Source organism: Phyllobates terribilis, unplaced genomic scaffold (assembly GCF_046119375.1).
Source record: "Phyllobates terribilis strain yellow unplaced genomic scaffold, ASM4611937v1 Scaffold_2__4_contigs__length_985480577, whole genome shotgun sequence".
Taxonomy (NCBI): Eukaryota; Metazoa; Chordata; class Amphibia; order Anura; family Dendrobatidae; genus Phyllobates; species Phyllobates terribilis.
In genome coordinates this window covers 740,088,015-740,106,737 of record NW_027362762.1, presented here as the reverse complement: position 1 = coordinate 740,106,737, position 18,723 = coordinate 740,088,015, and the positions used below count along the sequence as shown (strand labels likewise).

Here is an 18,723-nt window from a genome sequence, read left to right as displayed (position 1 = left end):
TAGACAGTGACCTGGGGGTCAGAGATGCTTCCAGGGGTCTTCCCCATGCTGATCCCTTGTCTTTTCAGCACTGTATGCATGTGTCACACAGCACATGGCCAGATAAGGTTGTAAAATGTTAAAATGACATTTCCCGGTGAACGCATTTGTCACGGTTGAAAGCAATACAAAAGTGCAAAAACGCATGAAAAATGCTACTTGTGAACATAGCCCAAGGTGTGGAGGAGTATTTTTGTTTTTGGTTATTTATTTTTCCTTACAGTATACACAAGTTTTTACCCTGAAAGGAAATTCCTTAACATATTTCACAGGAAAACCGTTTCAGTTTCGTTTTTGAACGTTTTATTGTGAGCCCGTAAAAGTGGCTTAATACCTCTGACCACGTTGACAGCAGTGACCTGGGGGTCAGAAATGCTTCTATGGGTGATCCCCATGCTGTCCCCATGTCTTTTGAGCACTGTCACTATCGTTTTGGGCACTTTTTAGGCTTTCTACAGACTGCCGGGGGTGCTGCCGCAAAATGCTTGGGTCTCTCATAGACTAACATTGGGCTCGTTGCTCGAGTCGAGCACCCGAGTATCACAGTGAGCTCGGCCCGAGCTTCAAGCACCCGAGCATTTTAGTGCTCGCTCAACACTAATGATTATGTAAGTGAGTGATATCTATCTTCTTGCTTATACAGATTAGAGTAGAGTAGGGCCCAGCCAGAAGAGTCTACCTTGTCGTGGTGGCAGCTTAAAAAATCTTTTGGCCAAAATGTGGCATCCCGGTACCCGTTCTACTGCTGCTAAATGAGACAGTTGTAGTGTGGTAGTAGATTTGTTCCATTTTGTGCACTGAATTAGGGGATATAATACATTATATTGTAAATTGTACTTCCTTGCATTGTAAATTGTACTTTCCTGCCATCTGCTGGCCAATGTGTGTATATGAAGTAATGATTATTCTCCTCACAACAAGTGGTGGCCATAGCAACAGCTCAGGGCTCTCACTCTGACTGAATGCTGGTACAAACCAGTTGTGGGCGGTTCCTGGTGCCTCAGGAAGATTGAGGAGAGACATTATTCTCTCAGAGAAGTGTTTTCAATGCCAGTCTATGCTGAGGGAAATTTTTCCTCACCTAATCTCCTTCACAAAAAGAGTGAAGTGTTTTCTAGTAAGGAGAGAGAAGCTTTGCATGGACTTTCCTGCTCTCTGGTTATCCTGATCGCTTCTAGCCAGGACCAGATCCACGTGGCTGCCACGCCACCGACTTTGCTTAAACCTATCCCCTGCGAGAGGGAACGGTGGGATAAAATAGTGAGTACATCCACACTTTAGTTTGTTTCCACAGAGAGCCAATCTGTGAAGGTCCCTCCATCAGTGTAATATTTCGTGGACTGTGCATAGCATTTCCTCTACTAGCAAGTGAAGAGAACTCTGCTCCAGCTGCCCTGAGAGGCCATAACAATGCTTGTCTCATGAGGAGAGAACCATTACTTTCATATGCACAATATACTGTGAACTTTGCCGGTAATAGAGACTGTACCCTGTTACCTCCTTCAGTAAAATTATGTTTACAAGTTCACCTGCGTGTCTGGCTGCTTCAGATTGCACAAACATCAGGGGCGCTCCAGAACCTGCACCCAGACACCACAACTACAGGAGTGCCCCAGGGGATCCTATACCATCCACAAGGGCCACCTCCCGCTATTGAAATTGTTGTGAACACGAGGGAAACGTTGAGGGGTCCAGCGACCCACTTCAGCTACCGTGACATCATTATCTGCTGCCAGTGAGACTACACACCCCAGCTGGCCCTTCTGCAACATCTGGTGCCTACCCAGCCGCCCACCACAATTTGTGGCGTCACAAACAGGATTCATCTGTGTGCCTGTATCAGTGACTCTGTCCGATTGTGAGCAGTCACCTCTGCATCTACATCATGAGTGAAACCAACAACAACAGCCAAGCTGGTGTCAACAGCCCAGCTGTGCCCATCACGTGCAGCATGCCTTTCCCTGTCTTATTTTATCCTGGGACACCCTGGTTGCCACGCTACAAGGGGGAGCCGCACACCTTCAGGGACTTCCGTGACAAGTTGCTGGCTCTCTTTCTGTTTTACTCCCTCTCTCCAGAACAGCAAGTGCAGATTCTGCTGAGTCAGCTTGAGGGTGCTGCTTCCAGGGAAGTTCGATCCTGGCCCCCAACAGAGAAGAAAACGTCCGATCAAATCCTTGCAAAACTGAAGGATGCCTTTGAGGTTACATCCATCTCTGAGGTCAAGATGAGATTCTTTGCAAGAAGACAACAGCCAGGTGAGACCCTACGTGACTATGCTCTATCCCTCCAAGAGGCTTTCTCCGCTGTTCTACAGGTTGACCCCCGTGAAAGTGTGGACTCTGACAAAATCTTGTTAGACTGCTTCGTAGAGGGGACTCACTCTGAACTGTCGCAGAGCCAACTCCACATTCTCGCCCAGCTTCACCTTTGCAGACTTCAAGACCCTAGCCATCAGTGCCCTTGGCAATAAATATGTACTGAAAAACTATGTCCCCTTTGCTCCTCTAGCTAGGTCTATTACTGCAGCCCCTCCATCTTTCCAGATGACATCGCCAGGTACTGTGCAAGCTACACAAGCTGCGCAGACTCCTGCTGTGGACTCCAAGGCATCCCTTGAGGCCCGTGTAGATGACATTGCAAGAAGACTCGAACAAGTCTCTCAGCAAATCAAAAATAAGATTATTTCACCTTCATGCTCCAGGGAGCAAGTCCAGGACAGAACTCTCTCTCCTGAGCGTCCACCAAGAAGTCTACCTCCAGGCAAAGCTGCTCGCTGTAAGAAACCTTTCTGTCAGCACTGCCACAGATATGGACACACCGAGGCCCAGCGCTATCAGTTAAATGGGCCACCGCCGAGGCTGAGGACCGCCCCTCGGGAGGAAGAAGAAAAGGTCCAAAGGGAGCATACATGTGGGTGCCACGCTTCATCTCGCCCTGCCCGCACATTACTGTGCTAGTAAACGGTGTCCCTTTGGAAGCTCTCATCGACACCGGCTCACAGGTAACTACTTTGCAGAAGTGGGCATATCTTGAATATTGGGACGTTAGTGACTTAAATACCCCTCCAGATGTCTGGATGAACATTATAGCTAGTAATGGTCAACCCATACCTCACCAGGGTTACTGGGAGCCCACTATTCGGATTGGGGACATTAAGCTCCAAAAACAGGGTGTCATTGTAACTGATGTAGAGGATGAGGGTTTTGCTGTAATGGTTCTAGGCATGAATGTTCTTAGAAAGTGTTTTCCTGAAGTGTTGTCTGTCTTGCATGCCTCTCTCCCTACAGCTACATCTTCTGAGCAGTGGACCATTCAGCATGCCATCCGTGTGCTTGTCGCCCAGCAGAAGTTTTCAAATAGCAAGGGTGAAATTTGTCGTGTCCGTATCCGAGATATCCAACCGGTGATTATACAGCCTAGTTCAGAAACCATGGTATGGTGCCGTGCCCGACTAAGTATTGAAAATCTTAGATTATCAGACTCTCCTCAAACCAATCCTGCTAGAAGGACAACAATTAGTGAAAGCTGCTCGCAGCATTGTAACTGTCTCCAACGGAAGAGTGCCAGTTCGACTGATTAACTTAAGTGATGCACCTGTTAACCTTCACAAATTTCATCCATTAGCACAGTTGTCTCAACTCTCACCAGAAGACATCATCTCAAGTGAAGTAACAGCTAATCAACATTCTACACAAGCTGCCCAAGACAGTAAGAAGGTTGCTTTAGACCCCTGGCAGACTGAGCTGAATGTGGGAGATGCCACTACTTCTGTAGAGAGAATCAATGGAGTTATGAACATTGCCAAACAATATCATCAAGCATTCAATAAGCACCCATTGGATTTCGGTAAGACTACTCTGATTCAGCATCGAATCCTCACAGGCGATCATCCTCCCATCAAGGAGCAACATCGTCCCTTACCACCTGCAAAGTACCAGCCTGTCAAGAAAATGCTTCAAGACATGAAAGAGGCTGATGTCATATGTGAAAGTCAAAGCCCTTGGGCCGCACCGCTGGTCCTTGTGAAAAAAAAGATGGCTCCATCCGTTTCTGCGTGGATTACCGCAAGCTGAACAACATCACTCACAAGGATGCCTATCCCTTGCCACGAATTGAAGAGTCCCTGACTGCTCTCGGATCTGCCTCCTACTTCTCTTCTCTTGACTTAACCTGCGGATACTGGCAAGTTCCCATGGCACCAGAAGACAGAGAGAGAAGACTGCCTTTACCACACCAATTTAACTTTATGCCTTTCGGGCTTTGCAATGCCTCTGCTACATTCCAACGGCTAATGGAGAGATGTCTTGGCCACGAAAATTTCCAGAGTGTCCTCCTTTACCTTGATGATGTCATTGTCTATTCCTGGACATATGAAGACCACATTCACCATCTGTCTGAAGTCTTCAAGGTACTAAGCCAACATGGCCTCAAAATCAAGCCCTCCAAATGCCACTTGCTAAAACCAGGAGTAAACTACCTTGGACACGTGGTAAGCGCGGAAGGGGTACAACCTGATCCTGACAAAATTGCTGCAGTTCAAAACTGGAGAACGCCCACTACCATCAAAGAAGTCCAAAGCTTTTTGGGATTTGCAGGCTACTATCACCGCTTTATTCCTCACTTTGCTCAAGTGTCTGAACCACTTACTGAGTTGCTAAGGGGGTGTCCCAAGGAAAACTACAACCGAAGGCTTCCAGTAGACTGGACAAATTGTCAAGAACAAGCATTCCAAACACTGAAAGACCTTCTTACCCAGCCACCTATTCTGGCCTATCCTGATTACACTCAGTCATTCCTTTTGTATACAGATGCTAGCCTCCAAGGGCTAGGTGCTGTTTTGTCTTAGGTCCAGGACAATAAGCAGCGTGTGATTGCTTACGCCAGCTGCAGCCTCAGAGGAACTGAGAAGAATGACAGCAACTACAGTACGTTCAAGCTTGAACTGCTTGCACTTGTCTGGGCTGTTACAGAAAAATTCAAGGATTACCTGGTTGCCAACTCCGGTTGGGAGCCATGGAACAACGGTGGGCTTCATGCCTAGCGAACTACAAATTCACAGTCAAATACCCTAGTGGCAAATCAAATGTCTGCCGATGCCTTGTCCCGACTGCCTGTTGGAGAAGAACCACCCGGAGATGACATCTGGGAAGAGGTAGAAATCCCTCCTTTCTACTCAAGGTTTGCCTAACAGAGTGCCATCACTGCCTTTGCTGAAAAGTGAGAATCTCATTCCAAGCCAACTGCTGAACCTCTTCAAGAACCTTCCCTGTGGAAGAAATTACAATAAGAGAGCAGAGTCCTGGGAGAACTCCATGACTTCCTTACAACTGGACGAGTTCCAACCCAGCTAAGACAAGCTCATCCTGATGTGGAACTGACCTGCCTCTGGAGACAGAGAAAATGCCTATTTTTCCAGAAAGGGCTCATAATGAGAAACACTTTGGACCCTGTCTCGGGCAACAGACTTCACCAAATACTCATTTCCCCGATAGATGCACAGGTCATCCTTAAAGCCTATCATGATCGCTCTGGCCTTTTCGGTGTCCAGAAAACTGAAGCTATCATCCGCCGAAGGTTCTACTGGGTCGGTATGAGAGGAGACATTGAAAGTTGGTGCCGAGAGTGTCCCGCCTGTAACGTCACAAAAATGGATGCAGACATCAAAAAGCAACCCTACACCCTATCAAGTCACAAAAACCAGGAGAAATTGTTGCTCTTGATTATGTGAAATTGGGCCCAACTCGCTCTGGCTATATATATGCCCTCACAATGGGGGACCATTACACAAAGCTTGCCGCTATTGCTTCTGTCAAAGATCTTACAGCCAAAACTGCAGCTTCTATACCGAGTTCATCCAACACTATGGATATCCAGACCACATTCTCACTGATCGTGGACCTGCCTTTGAATCTCAACTTTTCCACGACCTGTGCAAGTGCAGAGATTGCAAGAAACTGAGTACCACTGCTTACCATCCACAAGGTAATTGTTAGAACCCTCCTGTTTGTTTTTTCTATCTTGTGGTTTGCGGTCACGTGACCATCTGCCTTTATATTCCAGCTCCGCCCTTCTGGCTGTGCTGGACTTCAGTGTTTGACTGTCTCTCTAGCCTGGTGCTTCTGTGCCTTTCTCTGTCTAGTTCGCTTGGTCCTCTGGGACCTCTAGTACTTTTTGTCAGTTTGTCTTTCTGTGTTGTGCAACAACTTCTGTTTAGGAGGTGGGCCGTAGCTTCACTGTGCGATTCTGGACCTATGAAGCATTTCCAGCTTTCTAACCACTGGGGTAAAATGAACGCGTGTTTTATATATACCGCGGTACATATGGTATGTTGCCAGGATAAGTGCCAGTTATTATATGTTCTGGACACTTTCCATGGCTTGGGATATTCATGGATGAGACTCCTTTTATGGTGACATCCAAAGCAGGATGCCGGCTGGTGATCCTGCGTGTCCCCTAGCTATCGCTCCGTTATGTGCGATTTTTCCTTGTCTATGACGCGCATACCGGAAGTGACGTCTGCGTGTCACGGCCGGCATCTGCGTTCCACATACCGGATGTCAGGTGACCGGAACCGGAAGTGACACGATTATGAACAGAGCGCGATTAGGATTCAAAAGAGGATCTAATAGAGCATGAAGTAGCGCTGTCTGGTGAATGAGCTGCGCGACTTTGGGCAGCGTGCATACCGCATGTCCTCTTTTTTCTTTCCCCTGATGAATAGCTAAGGCTAAGAAACGCGTCGGGAGCGGCATCTGGGGAGCGGTATTTGGTGGGTGACCTTATGAATTTTGGTTCACCACCATCATATGGAGCCCCCTCTGAGATCCGAGAGCATGGACAGTCATCAAAATTGGTGAGGATGTTCCATTTCTATATAGCAGAGTTAAATGGTCACCATTGATGGGGCGAGTGTTTTCATGTTCCCATATCTCAGGGTGAATGCCTTCATGTTCCCACATATTGGGGTACAATAAGTTGATATAGTGTACTGTGGGCTTCATTATCTTTTTTCCTATTTGCCATTCCTTCCTTGGTTTGTGTTAGAGATGCAATATGCTTATATGACATATATCTATATCTCTGGAAGTAACAATATATGGAAGTTCTCTTGGTTATTATATACCACAGGCAGTCAAACTGTGTGTTTTTAGGTCCTTGCATTTGGCATATATTTTATCTAATGGTATTAAAAGTTAAGTTTTAAGTTTCTATAGAACTACACCTGCTGGTATCTATATCTACTTTTGTGTAGTTGTTTCTATTATCCCCGTTGCTGCATTTCGAACTACAAATTCACAGTCAAATACCCTAGTGGCAAATCAAATGTCTGCCGATGCCTTGTCCCGACTGCCTGTTGGAGAAGAACCACCCGGAGATGACATCTGGGAAGAGGTAGAAATCCCTCCTTTCTACTCAAGGTTTGCCTAACAGAGTGCCATCACTGCCTTTGCTGAAAAGTGAGAATCTCATTCCAAGCCAACTGCTGAACCTCTTCAAGAACCTTCCCTGTGGAAGAAATTACAATAAGAGTGCAGAGTCCTGGGAGAACTCCATGACTTCCTTACAACTGGACGAGTTCCAACCCAGCTAAGACAAGCTCATCCTGATGTGGAACTGACCTGCCTCTGGAGACAGAGAAAATGCCTATTTTTCCAGAAAGGGCTCATAATGAGAAACACTTTGGACCCTGTCTCAGGCAACAGACTTCACCAAATACTCATTTCCCCGATAGATGCACAGGTCATCCTTAAAGCCTATCATGATCGCTCTGGCCTTTTCGGTGTCCAGAAAACTGAAGCTATCATCCGCCGAAGGTTCTACTGGGTCGGTATGAGAGGAGACATTGAAAGTTGGTGCCGAGAGTGTCCCGCCTGTAACGTCACAAAAATGGATGCAGACATCAAAAAGCAACCCTACACCCTATCAAGTCACAAAAACCAGGAGAAATTGTTGCTCTTGATTATGTGAAATTGGGCCCAACTCGCTCTGGCTATATATATGCCCTCACAATGGGGGACCATTACACAAAGCTTGCCGCTATTGCTTCTGTCAAAGATCTTACAGCCAAAACTGCAGCTTCTATACCGAGTTCATCCAACACTATGGATATCCAGACCACATTCTCACTGATCGTGGACCTGCCTTTGAATCTCAACTTTTCCACGACCTGTGCAAGTACAGAGATTGCAAGAAACTGAGTACCACTGCTTACCATCCACAAGGTAATTGTTAGAACCCTCCTGTTTGTTTTTTCTATCTTGTGGTTTGCGGTCACGTGACCATCTGCCTTTATATTCCAGCTCCGCCCTTCTGGCTGTGCTGGACTTCAGTGTTTGACTGTCTCTCTAGCCTGGTGCTTCTGTGCCTTTCTCTGTCTAGTTCGCTTGGTCCTCTGGGACCTCTAGTACTTTTTGTCAGTTTGTCTTTCTGTGTTGTGCAACAACTTCTGTTTAGGAGGTGTCCCATTTTTGTTCCAGTCCTTAGTTCTTTTAGGGACCCCTCCCTTAATTCTATAGGTCTTCGTTCAGGCTAGCCGAGGACTAAGGCGGGTCTGTTCACTAGGAACAGGCAGCCTGCTACATTGTAGGGATTCAGCTTAGTCTTACTGTAGGGACAGCTTTCCCCTATCTTTCCTTAGTACATGTTGCAGATCATAACAGTAAAGGACTATGTGAAAGAGTGAACCAAGTCATCATCAGTATGCTGTGCACTGCTTCTGCCACCAAGTGAACTGAGCGGCCTGAGATTCTGAAAGATCTTGTCCACATCTACAATAACACCACCCATTGTTCAACTGGTCATACTCCATTTTATCTGATGTTTTGCCGACAAGGCCAGTTGCCTTCAGACTTGGCTCCAGGTGTACAAGTTCCTGACACCATTAATCCTTTTCCACAAACGGACTGGGTGATTGAACACCGCAGATGCATGGCGGAAGCCAAAGAAATTGTTGATTCTCGCATGGAAGAAGCACGAAGAAGACAACAAGAAGACTATAATCAACATGCCCATGCCAAACCCCTACAAATTGGCGACCGAGTCTGGCTCCGAAACAACCATCGGACTGGAAAATTGGATCTACTTTGGGAAGTTGAACTGTACACAATAGCTGCTATACCCTTTCCATCGTCTGATGTGTACGAGAAATCTAAAATTGGTTGGAAACGCCAGACGGTCCACAGAAACGGCCTAAAACTGTGTCTCAAGTAAGAACTCCTGAGAGAGTCGCCACTACCCAAGTCAACTTTGATTGGAACACAGAATCCTCCAGATTTATCAGAAAGACTGCCGAGCCTCGCTGAACTTATCTTCGCGCCACAATTTGCGTTTCCTGGCTATCGTCAGTTCATTCCTACCTCAACAGAGAATACTTTTCTTCCACCTGAAGAAACCACAGAACCTGAACTAATCTCCAGCCAATGGACAGTAGCTTTGTGGCGCTCTGAGCGGAGCACCAAAGGTATCCTACCTGCTAGGTACAGGGACTAGTTACTTCACCATATATCCTTCTTGAATGATATGCCCTTTTGACATTTATATACTCAGATTTTTTCTAGTTGATATAACAGTTCAAGGACTGTGCCTGGCTCACAAAGCCAAAAAATCTTAAACTTCATTAACCCCATTTACATCTAACAGTATTATAGTTATTACTAAGGATGTTGCTTATGCTCATGTTTATCTACTTTTGCATTTTTCCTAGGTATGGACATTTACATCAAATGCCTAGAGACTCTATCCCAACAATGTTTCTGAATATTTCTCATGTTCATATCCTACGTTGGTTTTAGTAGTAATTATTCCATTTTGCCACGCACTTGTGTATAGCACTTTTTCCTCTGTATCCCTAACTTTGTCATTTGTACAAGGCTTCACCCTCCAACTGTTCGCCGAGGACTTCTTTTCTTAAGAGGGGGAGTATGTAGCATCCCAGTACCCATTCTACTGCTGCTAAATGAGACAGTTGTAGTGTGGTAGTAGATTTGTTCCATTTTGTGCACTGAATTAGGGGATATAATACATTATATTGTAAATTGTACTTCCTTGCATTGTAAATTGTACTTTCCTGCCATCTGCTGGCCAATGTGTGTATATGAAGTAATGATTATTCTCCTCACAAGTGGTGGCCATAGGAATGGCTAGGAGGAGCCTCCCAGCTCAGGGCTCTCACTCTGACTAGAACGCTGGTACAAACCAGTTGTGGGCGGTTCCTGGTGCCTCAGGAAGATTGAGGAGAGACATTATTCTCTCACAGAAGTGTTTTCAATGCCAGTCTATGCTGAGGGAACTTTTTCCTCACATAATCTCCTTCACAAAAAAGTGAAATGTCTTCTAGTCAGGAGAGAGAAAGCTGTACATGGACTCTCCTGCTCTCTGGTTCTCCTGATCGCTTCTAGCCAGGACCAGATCCACGTGGCTGCCACGCCACCGACTTTGCTTAAACCTACCCCCTGCGAGAGGGAACGGTGGGATAAAAATAGTGAGTACATCCACACTTTAGTTTGTTTCCACAGAAAGCCAATCTGTGAAGGTCCCTCCATCAGTGTAATATTTCGTGGACTGTGCATAGCATTTCCTCTACTAGCAAGTGAAGAGAACTCTGCTCCAGCCGCCCTGAGAGGCCATAACAATGCTTGTCTCATGAGGAGAGAACCATTACTTTCATGTACACAATATACTTTGAACTTTGCAGGTAATAGAGACTGTACAATTCAGTAAAATTGTTATGTTTACAAGTTCACCTGCGTGTCTGGCTGCTTCAGATTGCACAAACATCACGGGCGCTCCAAAACCTGCACCCAGACAGCACCACTACAGGATTGCCCCCGGGGGATCCTATACCATCCACAAGGGCCACCTCCCGCTATTGAAATTGTTGTGAACACGAGGGAAACGTTGAAGGATCCAGCGACCCACTTCAACTACCGTGACATCATTATCTGCTGCCAGTGAGGCTACATACCCCAGCTGGCCCTTCTGCAACATCCGGCGCCTTCCCAGCGGCCCACCACAAAAACAAAAGCTGATGGCTATGTGTGTGATATGGTGTTCGATGGGAACTGTATTGTGTAATTTGTGAGGATGTGGTGCAGAAGTGCAGTTTTTCTAAGTGTGGGTGGTGGGATTGTGGAAGGTTGAGGGGTGGAGGCAGAGCTGGGGTGGAGGCGGAGCAGGGGTAGAGCCTGGGCGAAGTCTCAAGGGGGATCAAATGTTTTGCCAGCAGGGGGCCCTGAAATTCCTGGTGGCAGCCCTACTTGCACGGGCCTGGCAACACTATGCAAAAAAAATGAAGCCTCAGAGAAGCCCTTTTCCTGGTGCCACCAGGGTGCTGAGACCCTCCCCAAAGTTGAGGGAAAAAAGTTCTAGAAAACAATTTGCATCATTTGTTCGGGTTCTTTCTTTGAACATCGGTAGGAACTAAAAGCATTACAGATATACTGTATTATAAGAAAATATGCACCAAAGTGAACTGGATATGAAAGGAGATGGTATTTATTCTTCTTAAAAAAAAAGATTCGACGCTTGTGAGTTATTAAATGGTTTGACTACAGTCTGGAGGGGATACATATCGCTAGTGCAGCTGCCCGGTGCAATGCACATTCAGCTGAAATGTATTGCAACGCAGTGGACCCACTGACTCCCTGTGCTGCAATACACACTGTCAGCTAATTAGAGGACAGCAGATGACATTGGCGTCCACCGCATTGCAGTGAAGTCAACTGCCGGTTCCCACGCCGGCTGTAGAAGAGGACTCCTCGCGACGTGGGAGAAGGTGAGTAGTATAATTTATTTTTAATGTATTACAAAACAGGGCACATTATAGCTGGATGGTGGACATATATATGAGGATGGGGGACATATACTGTATATCAGGATGGGGGACATATACTGTATACCTGGATGGGGCACATATATACCTGGATTTGGCACATTATACCAGGATGGGGCATATTATGCCAGAAATGGGGACATATATACAAGGATGGGGCACATTATACCTGGATGGGGGACATATATACCAGGATGAGGGACATTATACCAGATAGGGGACATATATACCAGGTTGGGGCATATTATACCAGGATGGGACACATTATATGTGGAAGGGGACCAGAATGGGGCACATTATCTCAGGAAGGGACTCATGATAGGGCACATTATACCAGGAAGGGGACCAGGTTGGGGGACGTTATTACTGGCATGGGTATCCCTTATTATGTATCATCCTCTCTAGTCATGTATGGGGCAGTCTCTTATTATGTAGCATCCTCTGTTGTTATGTACAGTGCTGTCCCATTTTTACATAGTATCATGTCTTGTTATTTATAGCACAGTCCCTTACATAGCATATTCTCATTATTTTTGGTATTCACATTTCCCTCTCTTGTTAGATATAAAATAAAAGGACTTCTGATAGAGCAGCATTTGACCAGAAGACCACTCCATCAGCTTCTCCATCAGAAAAGAAGCTTTCCCATGGTCCATCAGCCATCATTGCATTATATATCTAACAAGAAAGGATGTAATAAAGAACAGGGCGCTATAAATAGCAAAAATAAGAAAGAATCAATATGTAAGGAATGGTGCTGTACATAACAAGAGAGGACTGTATGTAATAAAGACAAGGTGCTATAAATAACAAAAAAAACGAGAAATGTTAGAGACGGTGCTGTATATAACAAGAGAGGGCACTGTGTAATAAGGGATAGAAATATCCATAATGACAGGAGACTATGTAATATATATATATATATATATATATATATATATATATATATATATATACAGTACAGACCAAAAGTTTGGACACACCTTTTCATTTAAAGATTTTTCTGTATTTTCATGACTATGAAAATTGTACATTCACACTGATGGCATCAAAACTATGAATTAACACATGTGGAATTATATACTTAACAAACAACTGAAAATATGTCTTATATTCTAGGTTCTTCAAAGTAGCCACCTTTTGCTTTGATAACTGCTTTGCACACTCTTGGCATTCTCTTGATGAGCTTCAAGAGGTAGTCACCAGAAATGGTCTTCCAACAATCTTGAAGGAGTTCCCAGAGATGTTTAGCACTTGTTGGCCCTTTTGCCTTCACTCTGCGGTCCAGCTCACCCCAAACCATCTCAATTGGGTTCAGGTCTGTTGACTGTGGAGGCCAGGTCATCTGGCGTAGCACCCCATCACTCTCCTTCTTGGTCAAATAGCCCTTACACAGCCTGGAGGTGTGTTTGGGGTCATTGTCCTTTTGAAAAATAAATGATGGTCCAACTAAACGCAAACCAGATGGAATAGCATGACGCTGCAAGATGCTGTGGTAGCCATGCTGGTTCATAATGCTTTCAATTTTGAATAAATCCCCAACAGTGTCACCAGCAAAGCACCCCCACACCATCACACCTCCTCCTCCATGCTTCACGGTGGGAACCAGGCATGTAGAGTCCATCCGTTCATGTTTTTTGCGTCGCACAAAGACAAGGTGGTTGGAACCAAATATCTCAAATTTGGACTCATCAGACCAAAGCAGAGATTTCCACTGGTCTAATGTCCATTCCTTGTGTTCTTTAGCCCACATTCCTTGTGTTCTTTAGTGGTTTCATAGCAGCTATTTTACCATGAAGGCCTGCTGCACAAAGTCTCCTCTTAACAGTTGTTGTAGAGATGTGTCTGCTGCTAGAACTCTGTGTGGCATTGACCTGGTCTCTAATCTGAGCTGCTGTTAACCTGCGATTTCTGAGGCTGGTGACTCGGATAAACTTATCCTCAGAAGCAGAGGTGACTCTTGGTCTTCCTTTCCTGTGGCGGTCCTCATGTGAGCCAGTTTTTTTGTAGCGCTTTATGGTTTTTACAACTGCACTTGGGGACACTTTCAAAGTTTTCCCAATTTTTTGGACTGACTGACCTTCATTTCTTAAAGTAATGATGGGCACTCGTTTTTCTTTACTTAGCTGCTTTTTTCTTGCCATAATACAAATTTTAACAGTTTATTCAGTAGGACTATCAGCTGTGTATCCACCAGACTTCTGCACAACACAACTGATGGTCCCAACCCCATTTATAAAGCAAGAAATCCCACTTATTAAACCTGCCAGGGCACACCTGTGAAGTGAAAACCATTTCCGGTGACTACCTCTTGAAGCTCATCAAGAGAATGCCAAGAGTGTGCAAAGCAGTCATCAAAGCAAAAGGTGGCTACTTTGAAGAACCTAGAATATAAGACATATTTTCAGTTGTTTCACACTTTTTTGTGAAGTATATAATTCCACATGTGTTAATTCATAGTTTTGATGCCATCAGTGTGAATGTACAATTTTCATAGTCATGAAAATACAGAAAAATCTTTAAATGAGAAGGTGTGTCCAAACTTTTGGTCTGTACTGTATATGTTTATAGCTTGGTTGCCTTAAAAGGAGGGGGGTCCAAACACATTTCTTGCACAGGGGCCCCAAGCTGTCAGTGTCCGCTCCTGCTACAGTCTACATATAAATATGATATGTTTAAACTTTCCACCTTAAAAACCTAACTTCCACTTCGAGTTCTCTTACATTTTTTTCCTGTCTTAAGCTATGACATATTGCACTTGGCTCAAGACACCAAACATCTGGAAACCAAATGTTCTTTTGTATAAAAAAGAGTAAGATCAGAAAGTGAGTCCCATAGTCTGTTCCAGGATCTCAGACAACATGATGCTCGTCCTGCTCGGTGTACTGCTACAGTTGGTAGTTGCAACCTGGGCACAATATGATTATTATTACTCCCAACAAGATTATGGAAATGGTGACCAATGGGTTAACCTTTTTAGGCAAGGATATAATTTCCAGTGTCCACATGGACAGGTAGTGGTTGCCATAAGAAGCACATTCAGCAAAAAAGAGGGATCAGATAGAAGATGGAATTACGGGTGTATGCCAACACCTCATGAACTCGGAGAACCTACAGAATGTTGGTGGGAAGATATCAACAGAGCTGGACTGGAATGGTAAGAAATGATCACATCGCACATGTAGTAGGATTTTATTAATAGGGTTTGTTTATTACATTTAGGTGCAAACTTAATGGTAATGAGACATCTTTTTTCATTGTCCAACCTGCAATAAGGTAATCTATAATAGGTATATTAAAACATATAAAACCACAGAAAAGAAGACACATTTACAGTATATAGCATGGTACAAATCACATACCATTACCCAAACGCATTATTAAGCAGTATAGCCTAACGACAGGAATAATAATCCATATTATGTGGTGTAAATTGCAAATATTTATCTTGTACACATTAGTTAGTGTAAATTATTAGATCTATTTATTAATATCTAAGTTATTGTCAGGATTCTGATGATCTTGATGATTTTATAGTACAGAATCCATAGTATTTTCTTACTGGGTAGTAAAACTACTTGCATTAACACTGATTAATTATGAAATTAAATCCAGTACTTCGAATAGATGTTTGTAACTCACAATGTGATATTAATACAATAACCTACAAATGATTTATGATTAATTTTGCCTAGCTCGGCTATACTGTCACAGAAGAGAGCAGACACCAAAGCAAAGTTTAAAATGGACCTCTTATTATGGTTCAGAGTTTCACTGCCCAGGACAGAAGGGCCGGGTGTTCTCCTCCGTGATTTTCGTATTCCAATCCCCAACCCGTTAGGACAAATGCATTATTATTACTGTGTGGGGGGAACAATAGGGGGCGCTATTACTCTCCAGAGTGCATCAGAGAAGCAGCGGCATGGAGAGATAACTGACTCCTGGCTAGAAGAAATAGTAGGCTTGTCATGAATACAGGAGAAAAGGGAAAGTAGACCACCACAATTAGAGAAGACTGAATTTAACTGGATTGTAGTCATTGTTCCCTGACTAGAACTGGTTCCTTATCAATTTGATGACTGCAGTATTTATAGCTCGTGTATCTAAGCCATGGTATAAAAAATGTGTCACACATATGCTGCCTCCAATATACAGTACATAAATGTTAAGGGGCAAAGGTGACCGAAAGATATGTCTTGCACTTTGCATCGCTTATCTTATAGACCTGGCCTTCTCGAACCTTTTTTTATTTGCTAAGGCCTCACCAGACTGATTAAGATAAAGCCTGGACCTCCCATACAGACCAAGACAATGTCACCAAGATGATCTCACCATCTGTACTGGAAGTCCATGCTCAAAATTCTAATATTTCTCAGTTTTACTTTTTTGAACTAACTCAACCTATTGTATCATTAAATTGGTTGTCTACAACTGTGATATTGATGACCAATCCTTAGGATAGGCTATTAATATCAGAATGGTGGGGGTCTAACAACCGGCAGCCCCACCCACCAGCTGTCATCCATACACTGTTTACACGTGGCTGCTGCCGCAGCTGCTGACAGCTGATGAGTGGGAGTGCTGGGTGTTGGACCCCATCACTCTAATACTGATGACTTATCCAGAATATAAAAGATAGGCCATCAATATCAAAGTGGATGACAACCCCATTTGTGTGCCCACGATGAGTTTTTGATCCTGTGTAATTTTGATGTGTCAAAAACGCAGCGCCTTACAGTTCCAGCTAAGTGGATAATAGAAATCTCCTGGCCACTGTGGGTTTTTTTACTCAGTGTAAACTGACTTGCAGTGCGGGTTTCACAAGTCAGTTTCTCTGGCTGATGAGTTTTATGTGCAGATTTTGCCTATAGATGCAGATAATCCACGTGTAAAAAATGCGCTTTTAGTGCACTGCCGCAGTGGAAATACATAAAATTGCATGTAATTCAGACAGGACTATATCAATAAAGTTTTGTCAAAGCCTAATACCAGCAAGTATCAAAGACAAAGCAGCTTTTTTTTAAAGCATGGCACATTAACAGGAAACAAAAAATTGCAGTGTCAAAAATGCAATAGAAATGCATGTAAAAAACACAATATAAAAAATGGGAAGCACGGTGGCTCAGTGGTTAGCACTGCAGCCTTACAGCGCTGGGGTCCTGGGTTCAAATCCCTCCAAGGACAACATCTGCAAGGAGTTTGTATGTTCTTCCCGTATTTACATGGGTTTCCTCCGGGTTCTCCAGTTTCCTCCCACACTCCAAAGACATACTGATAGGGAATGTAGATTTTGAGCCCCAATGGGGACAGTGCCCATAATTTCTGTAAATTGTCTGAATTGTAAAGCGGTGTGAAATATGTTGGCACTATATAAATAAAAAGATTATTATTATTATTATTACCCCTTAGTGTCCACCAGTACATCTTTTTACTGACCTGCGATATAAGTGACGCGCCCCCTCGGCCGTGGGGTACTCGGTGCCGGGCCGGTAATTGCTAGGGGAGATGTCACAGTGGCGGTGACCTGGTCCGTGACCCAGGGCGGTCAATAAAAGGGGTTTTAAAGAACAGGATTATAGTTTTTATGTTTAATATTCGTGACGCCACCTGTGGTATGCGGCTATATGGAGCCGCCGCTGCGGAGCAGTCCTCTGGAGCTGTTGTTAATGCAGCACAGTTGGTTCAGCTCTCCACAGGTAGAGCTAAGCTCCAGGGCTGTGCGGTGATGGTTAATGATGAAGTAACTGTTGTTGTGCAGTGTGGTGCAGGAGATGATGGCGCAGCAATAATTCACAGAGACAGTGGGGTGCAGTCTTCTCACGATTATCACGTTGCTCCTGGTTACAACTTCAGTTCATAACCACCCACGTCGTCCTGTGTTTACTCATGGAGGGGTTCAGCAAACCCTCAGCTAATTCAAGAGCACTTAGCGGGACCCCTTTCTGTGTGCCCCTCCTGGTCGTCTTCCTGCGCTGGCTCTCACCCTCCTGCCCTGCAAACAGTGTCCCAAGCCGGTAACCTCAGATCTTGGCGGGCAACCTGGAGTTCCCTGGATCCTGTGTGGCTACCTTTTTGGTGAGTAATTGCGGCTGTGGCAACTACACCCTGGAAATGTAGAAGCCTCCGGTTTCTAGCTGAATATTGCAATTCTCACTAGTTAGGGGCTGGTCCCCATTTGCGGCCTGATCCTTCCATTCCTGGTAGATTTGGGTGTACGGGTGGCCTCCAGCACTTCCCGTACCCCTAGGATACACTCTTTCCTTCTGGAGCCTTTCTCCCTGCTCCTTTCTTCCCTTCAGTCTCTCTTCCTGGGCCTCTCTCACTCAGGCCTGCTCCTCCCGAACAGAGCTCTTGCAGAGCTCATGCTCCTTTCACTGTCCTCCTCTGACTGAACACACACCCAAGATGGCTTCCCCTTTTTATATCCTTCTTCTCTAGTGCTCCCCTGATCTGCTTCCTCCACCCACACCCACTACATGGTTCCCCCTCTCTTGGTTCCCCCCACTCCAGCCAGGGACAGGGCTCAACAGCGGAGCAGTGCATCTTGCCCCTCCTGCTGGTCTGGAGTGGTGTTGTGTTGGATGCAGGTGTTTGGGTCCCGGGCAGTATTCCATCCTTAACTGAGAGTGGGATACTACACCTCTGGGTGAGATGCAACACCTCTGTGGCGACTGAACCCGCAGGGGCGCCACATAAGAGACTAGCATCTCCCGACGGGTGACAATCCTGTAACTGTCACCTGTACACTATAGCTGACAACTTGCTGCATCAGCCACGATCAGTGTTGGCACTGACCATGGGCGTTTAACCCCTAAGATGCTGCTGTCAATAGTGACTACAGAATCTAAATA

The 18,723-nt window shown here is 44.9% G+C and overlaps 2 protein-coding genes across 2 annotated transcripts in view; both read left to right on the top strand.

Annotated features, from left to right (window-relative positions):
• Window positions 1-9,952, top strand: part of LOC141247658 (uncharacterized) — a 31,806-nt gene extending 21,854 nt beyond the window's left edge. The window contains exons 4-9 of the mRNA XM_073669249.1: window positions 2,118-2,297; window positions 3,330-3,581; window positions 3,667-3,888; window positions 8,876-9,248; window positions 9,746-9,822; window positions 9,912-9,952. Coding sequence (XP_073525350.1) covers window positions 2,118-2,297; window positions 3,330-3,581; window positions 3,667-3,888; window positions 8,876-9,248; window positions 9,746-9,822; window positions 9,912-9,952 — 1,145 coding nt within the window. The remainder of the gene's footprint in view (window positions 1-2,117; window positions 2,298-3,329; window positions 3,582-3,666; window positions 3,889-8,875; window positions 9,249-9,745; window positions 9,823-9,911) is intronic.
• A 4,725-nt stretch (window positions 9,953-14,677) lies between these two features.
• Window positions 14,678-18,723, top strand: part of DPT (dermatopontin) — a 56,849-nt gene continuing 52,803 nt past the window's right edge. Inside the window, exon 1 of the mRNA XM_073667221.1 lies at window positions 14,678-15,029. Within this exon, the coding sequence (XP_073523322.1) occupies window positions 14,734-15,029 (296 nt within the window). The 5' untranslated portion in view covers window positions 14,678-14,733. The remainder of the gene's footprint in view (window positions 15,030-18,723) is intronic.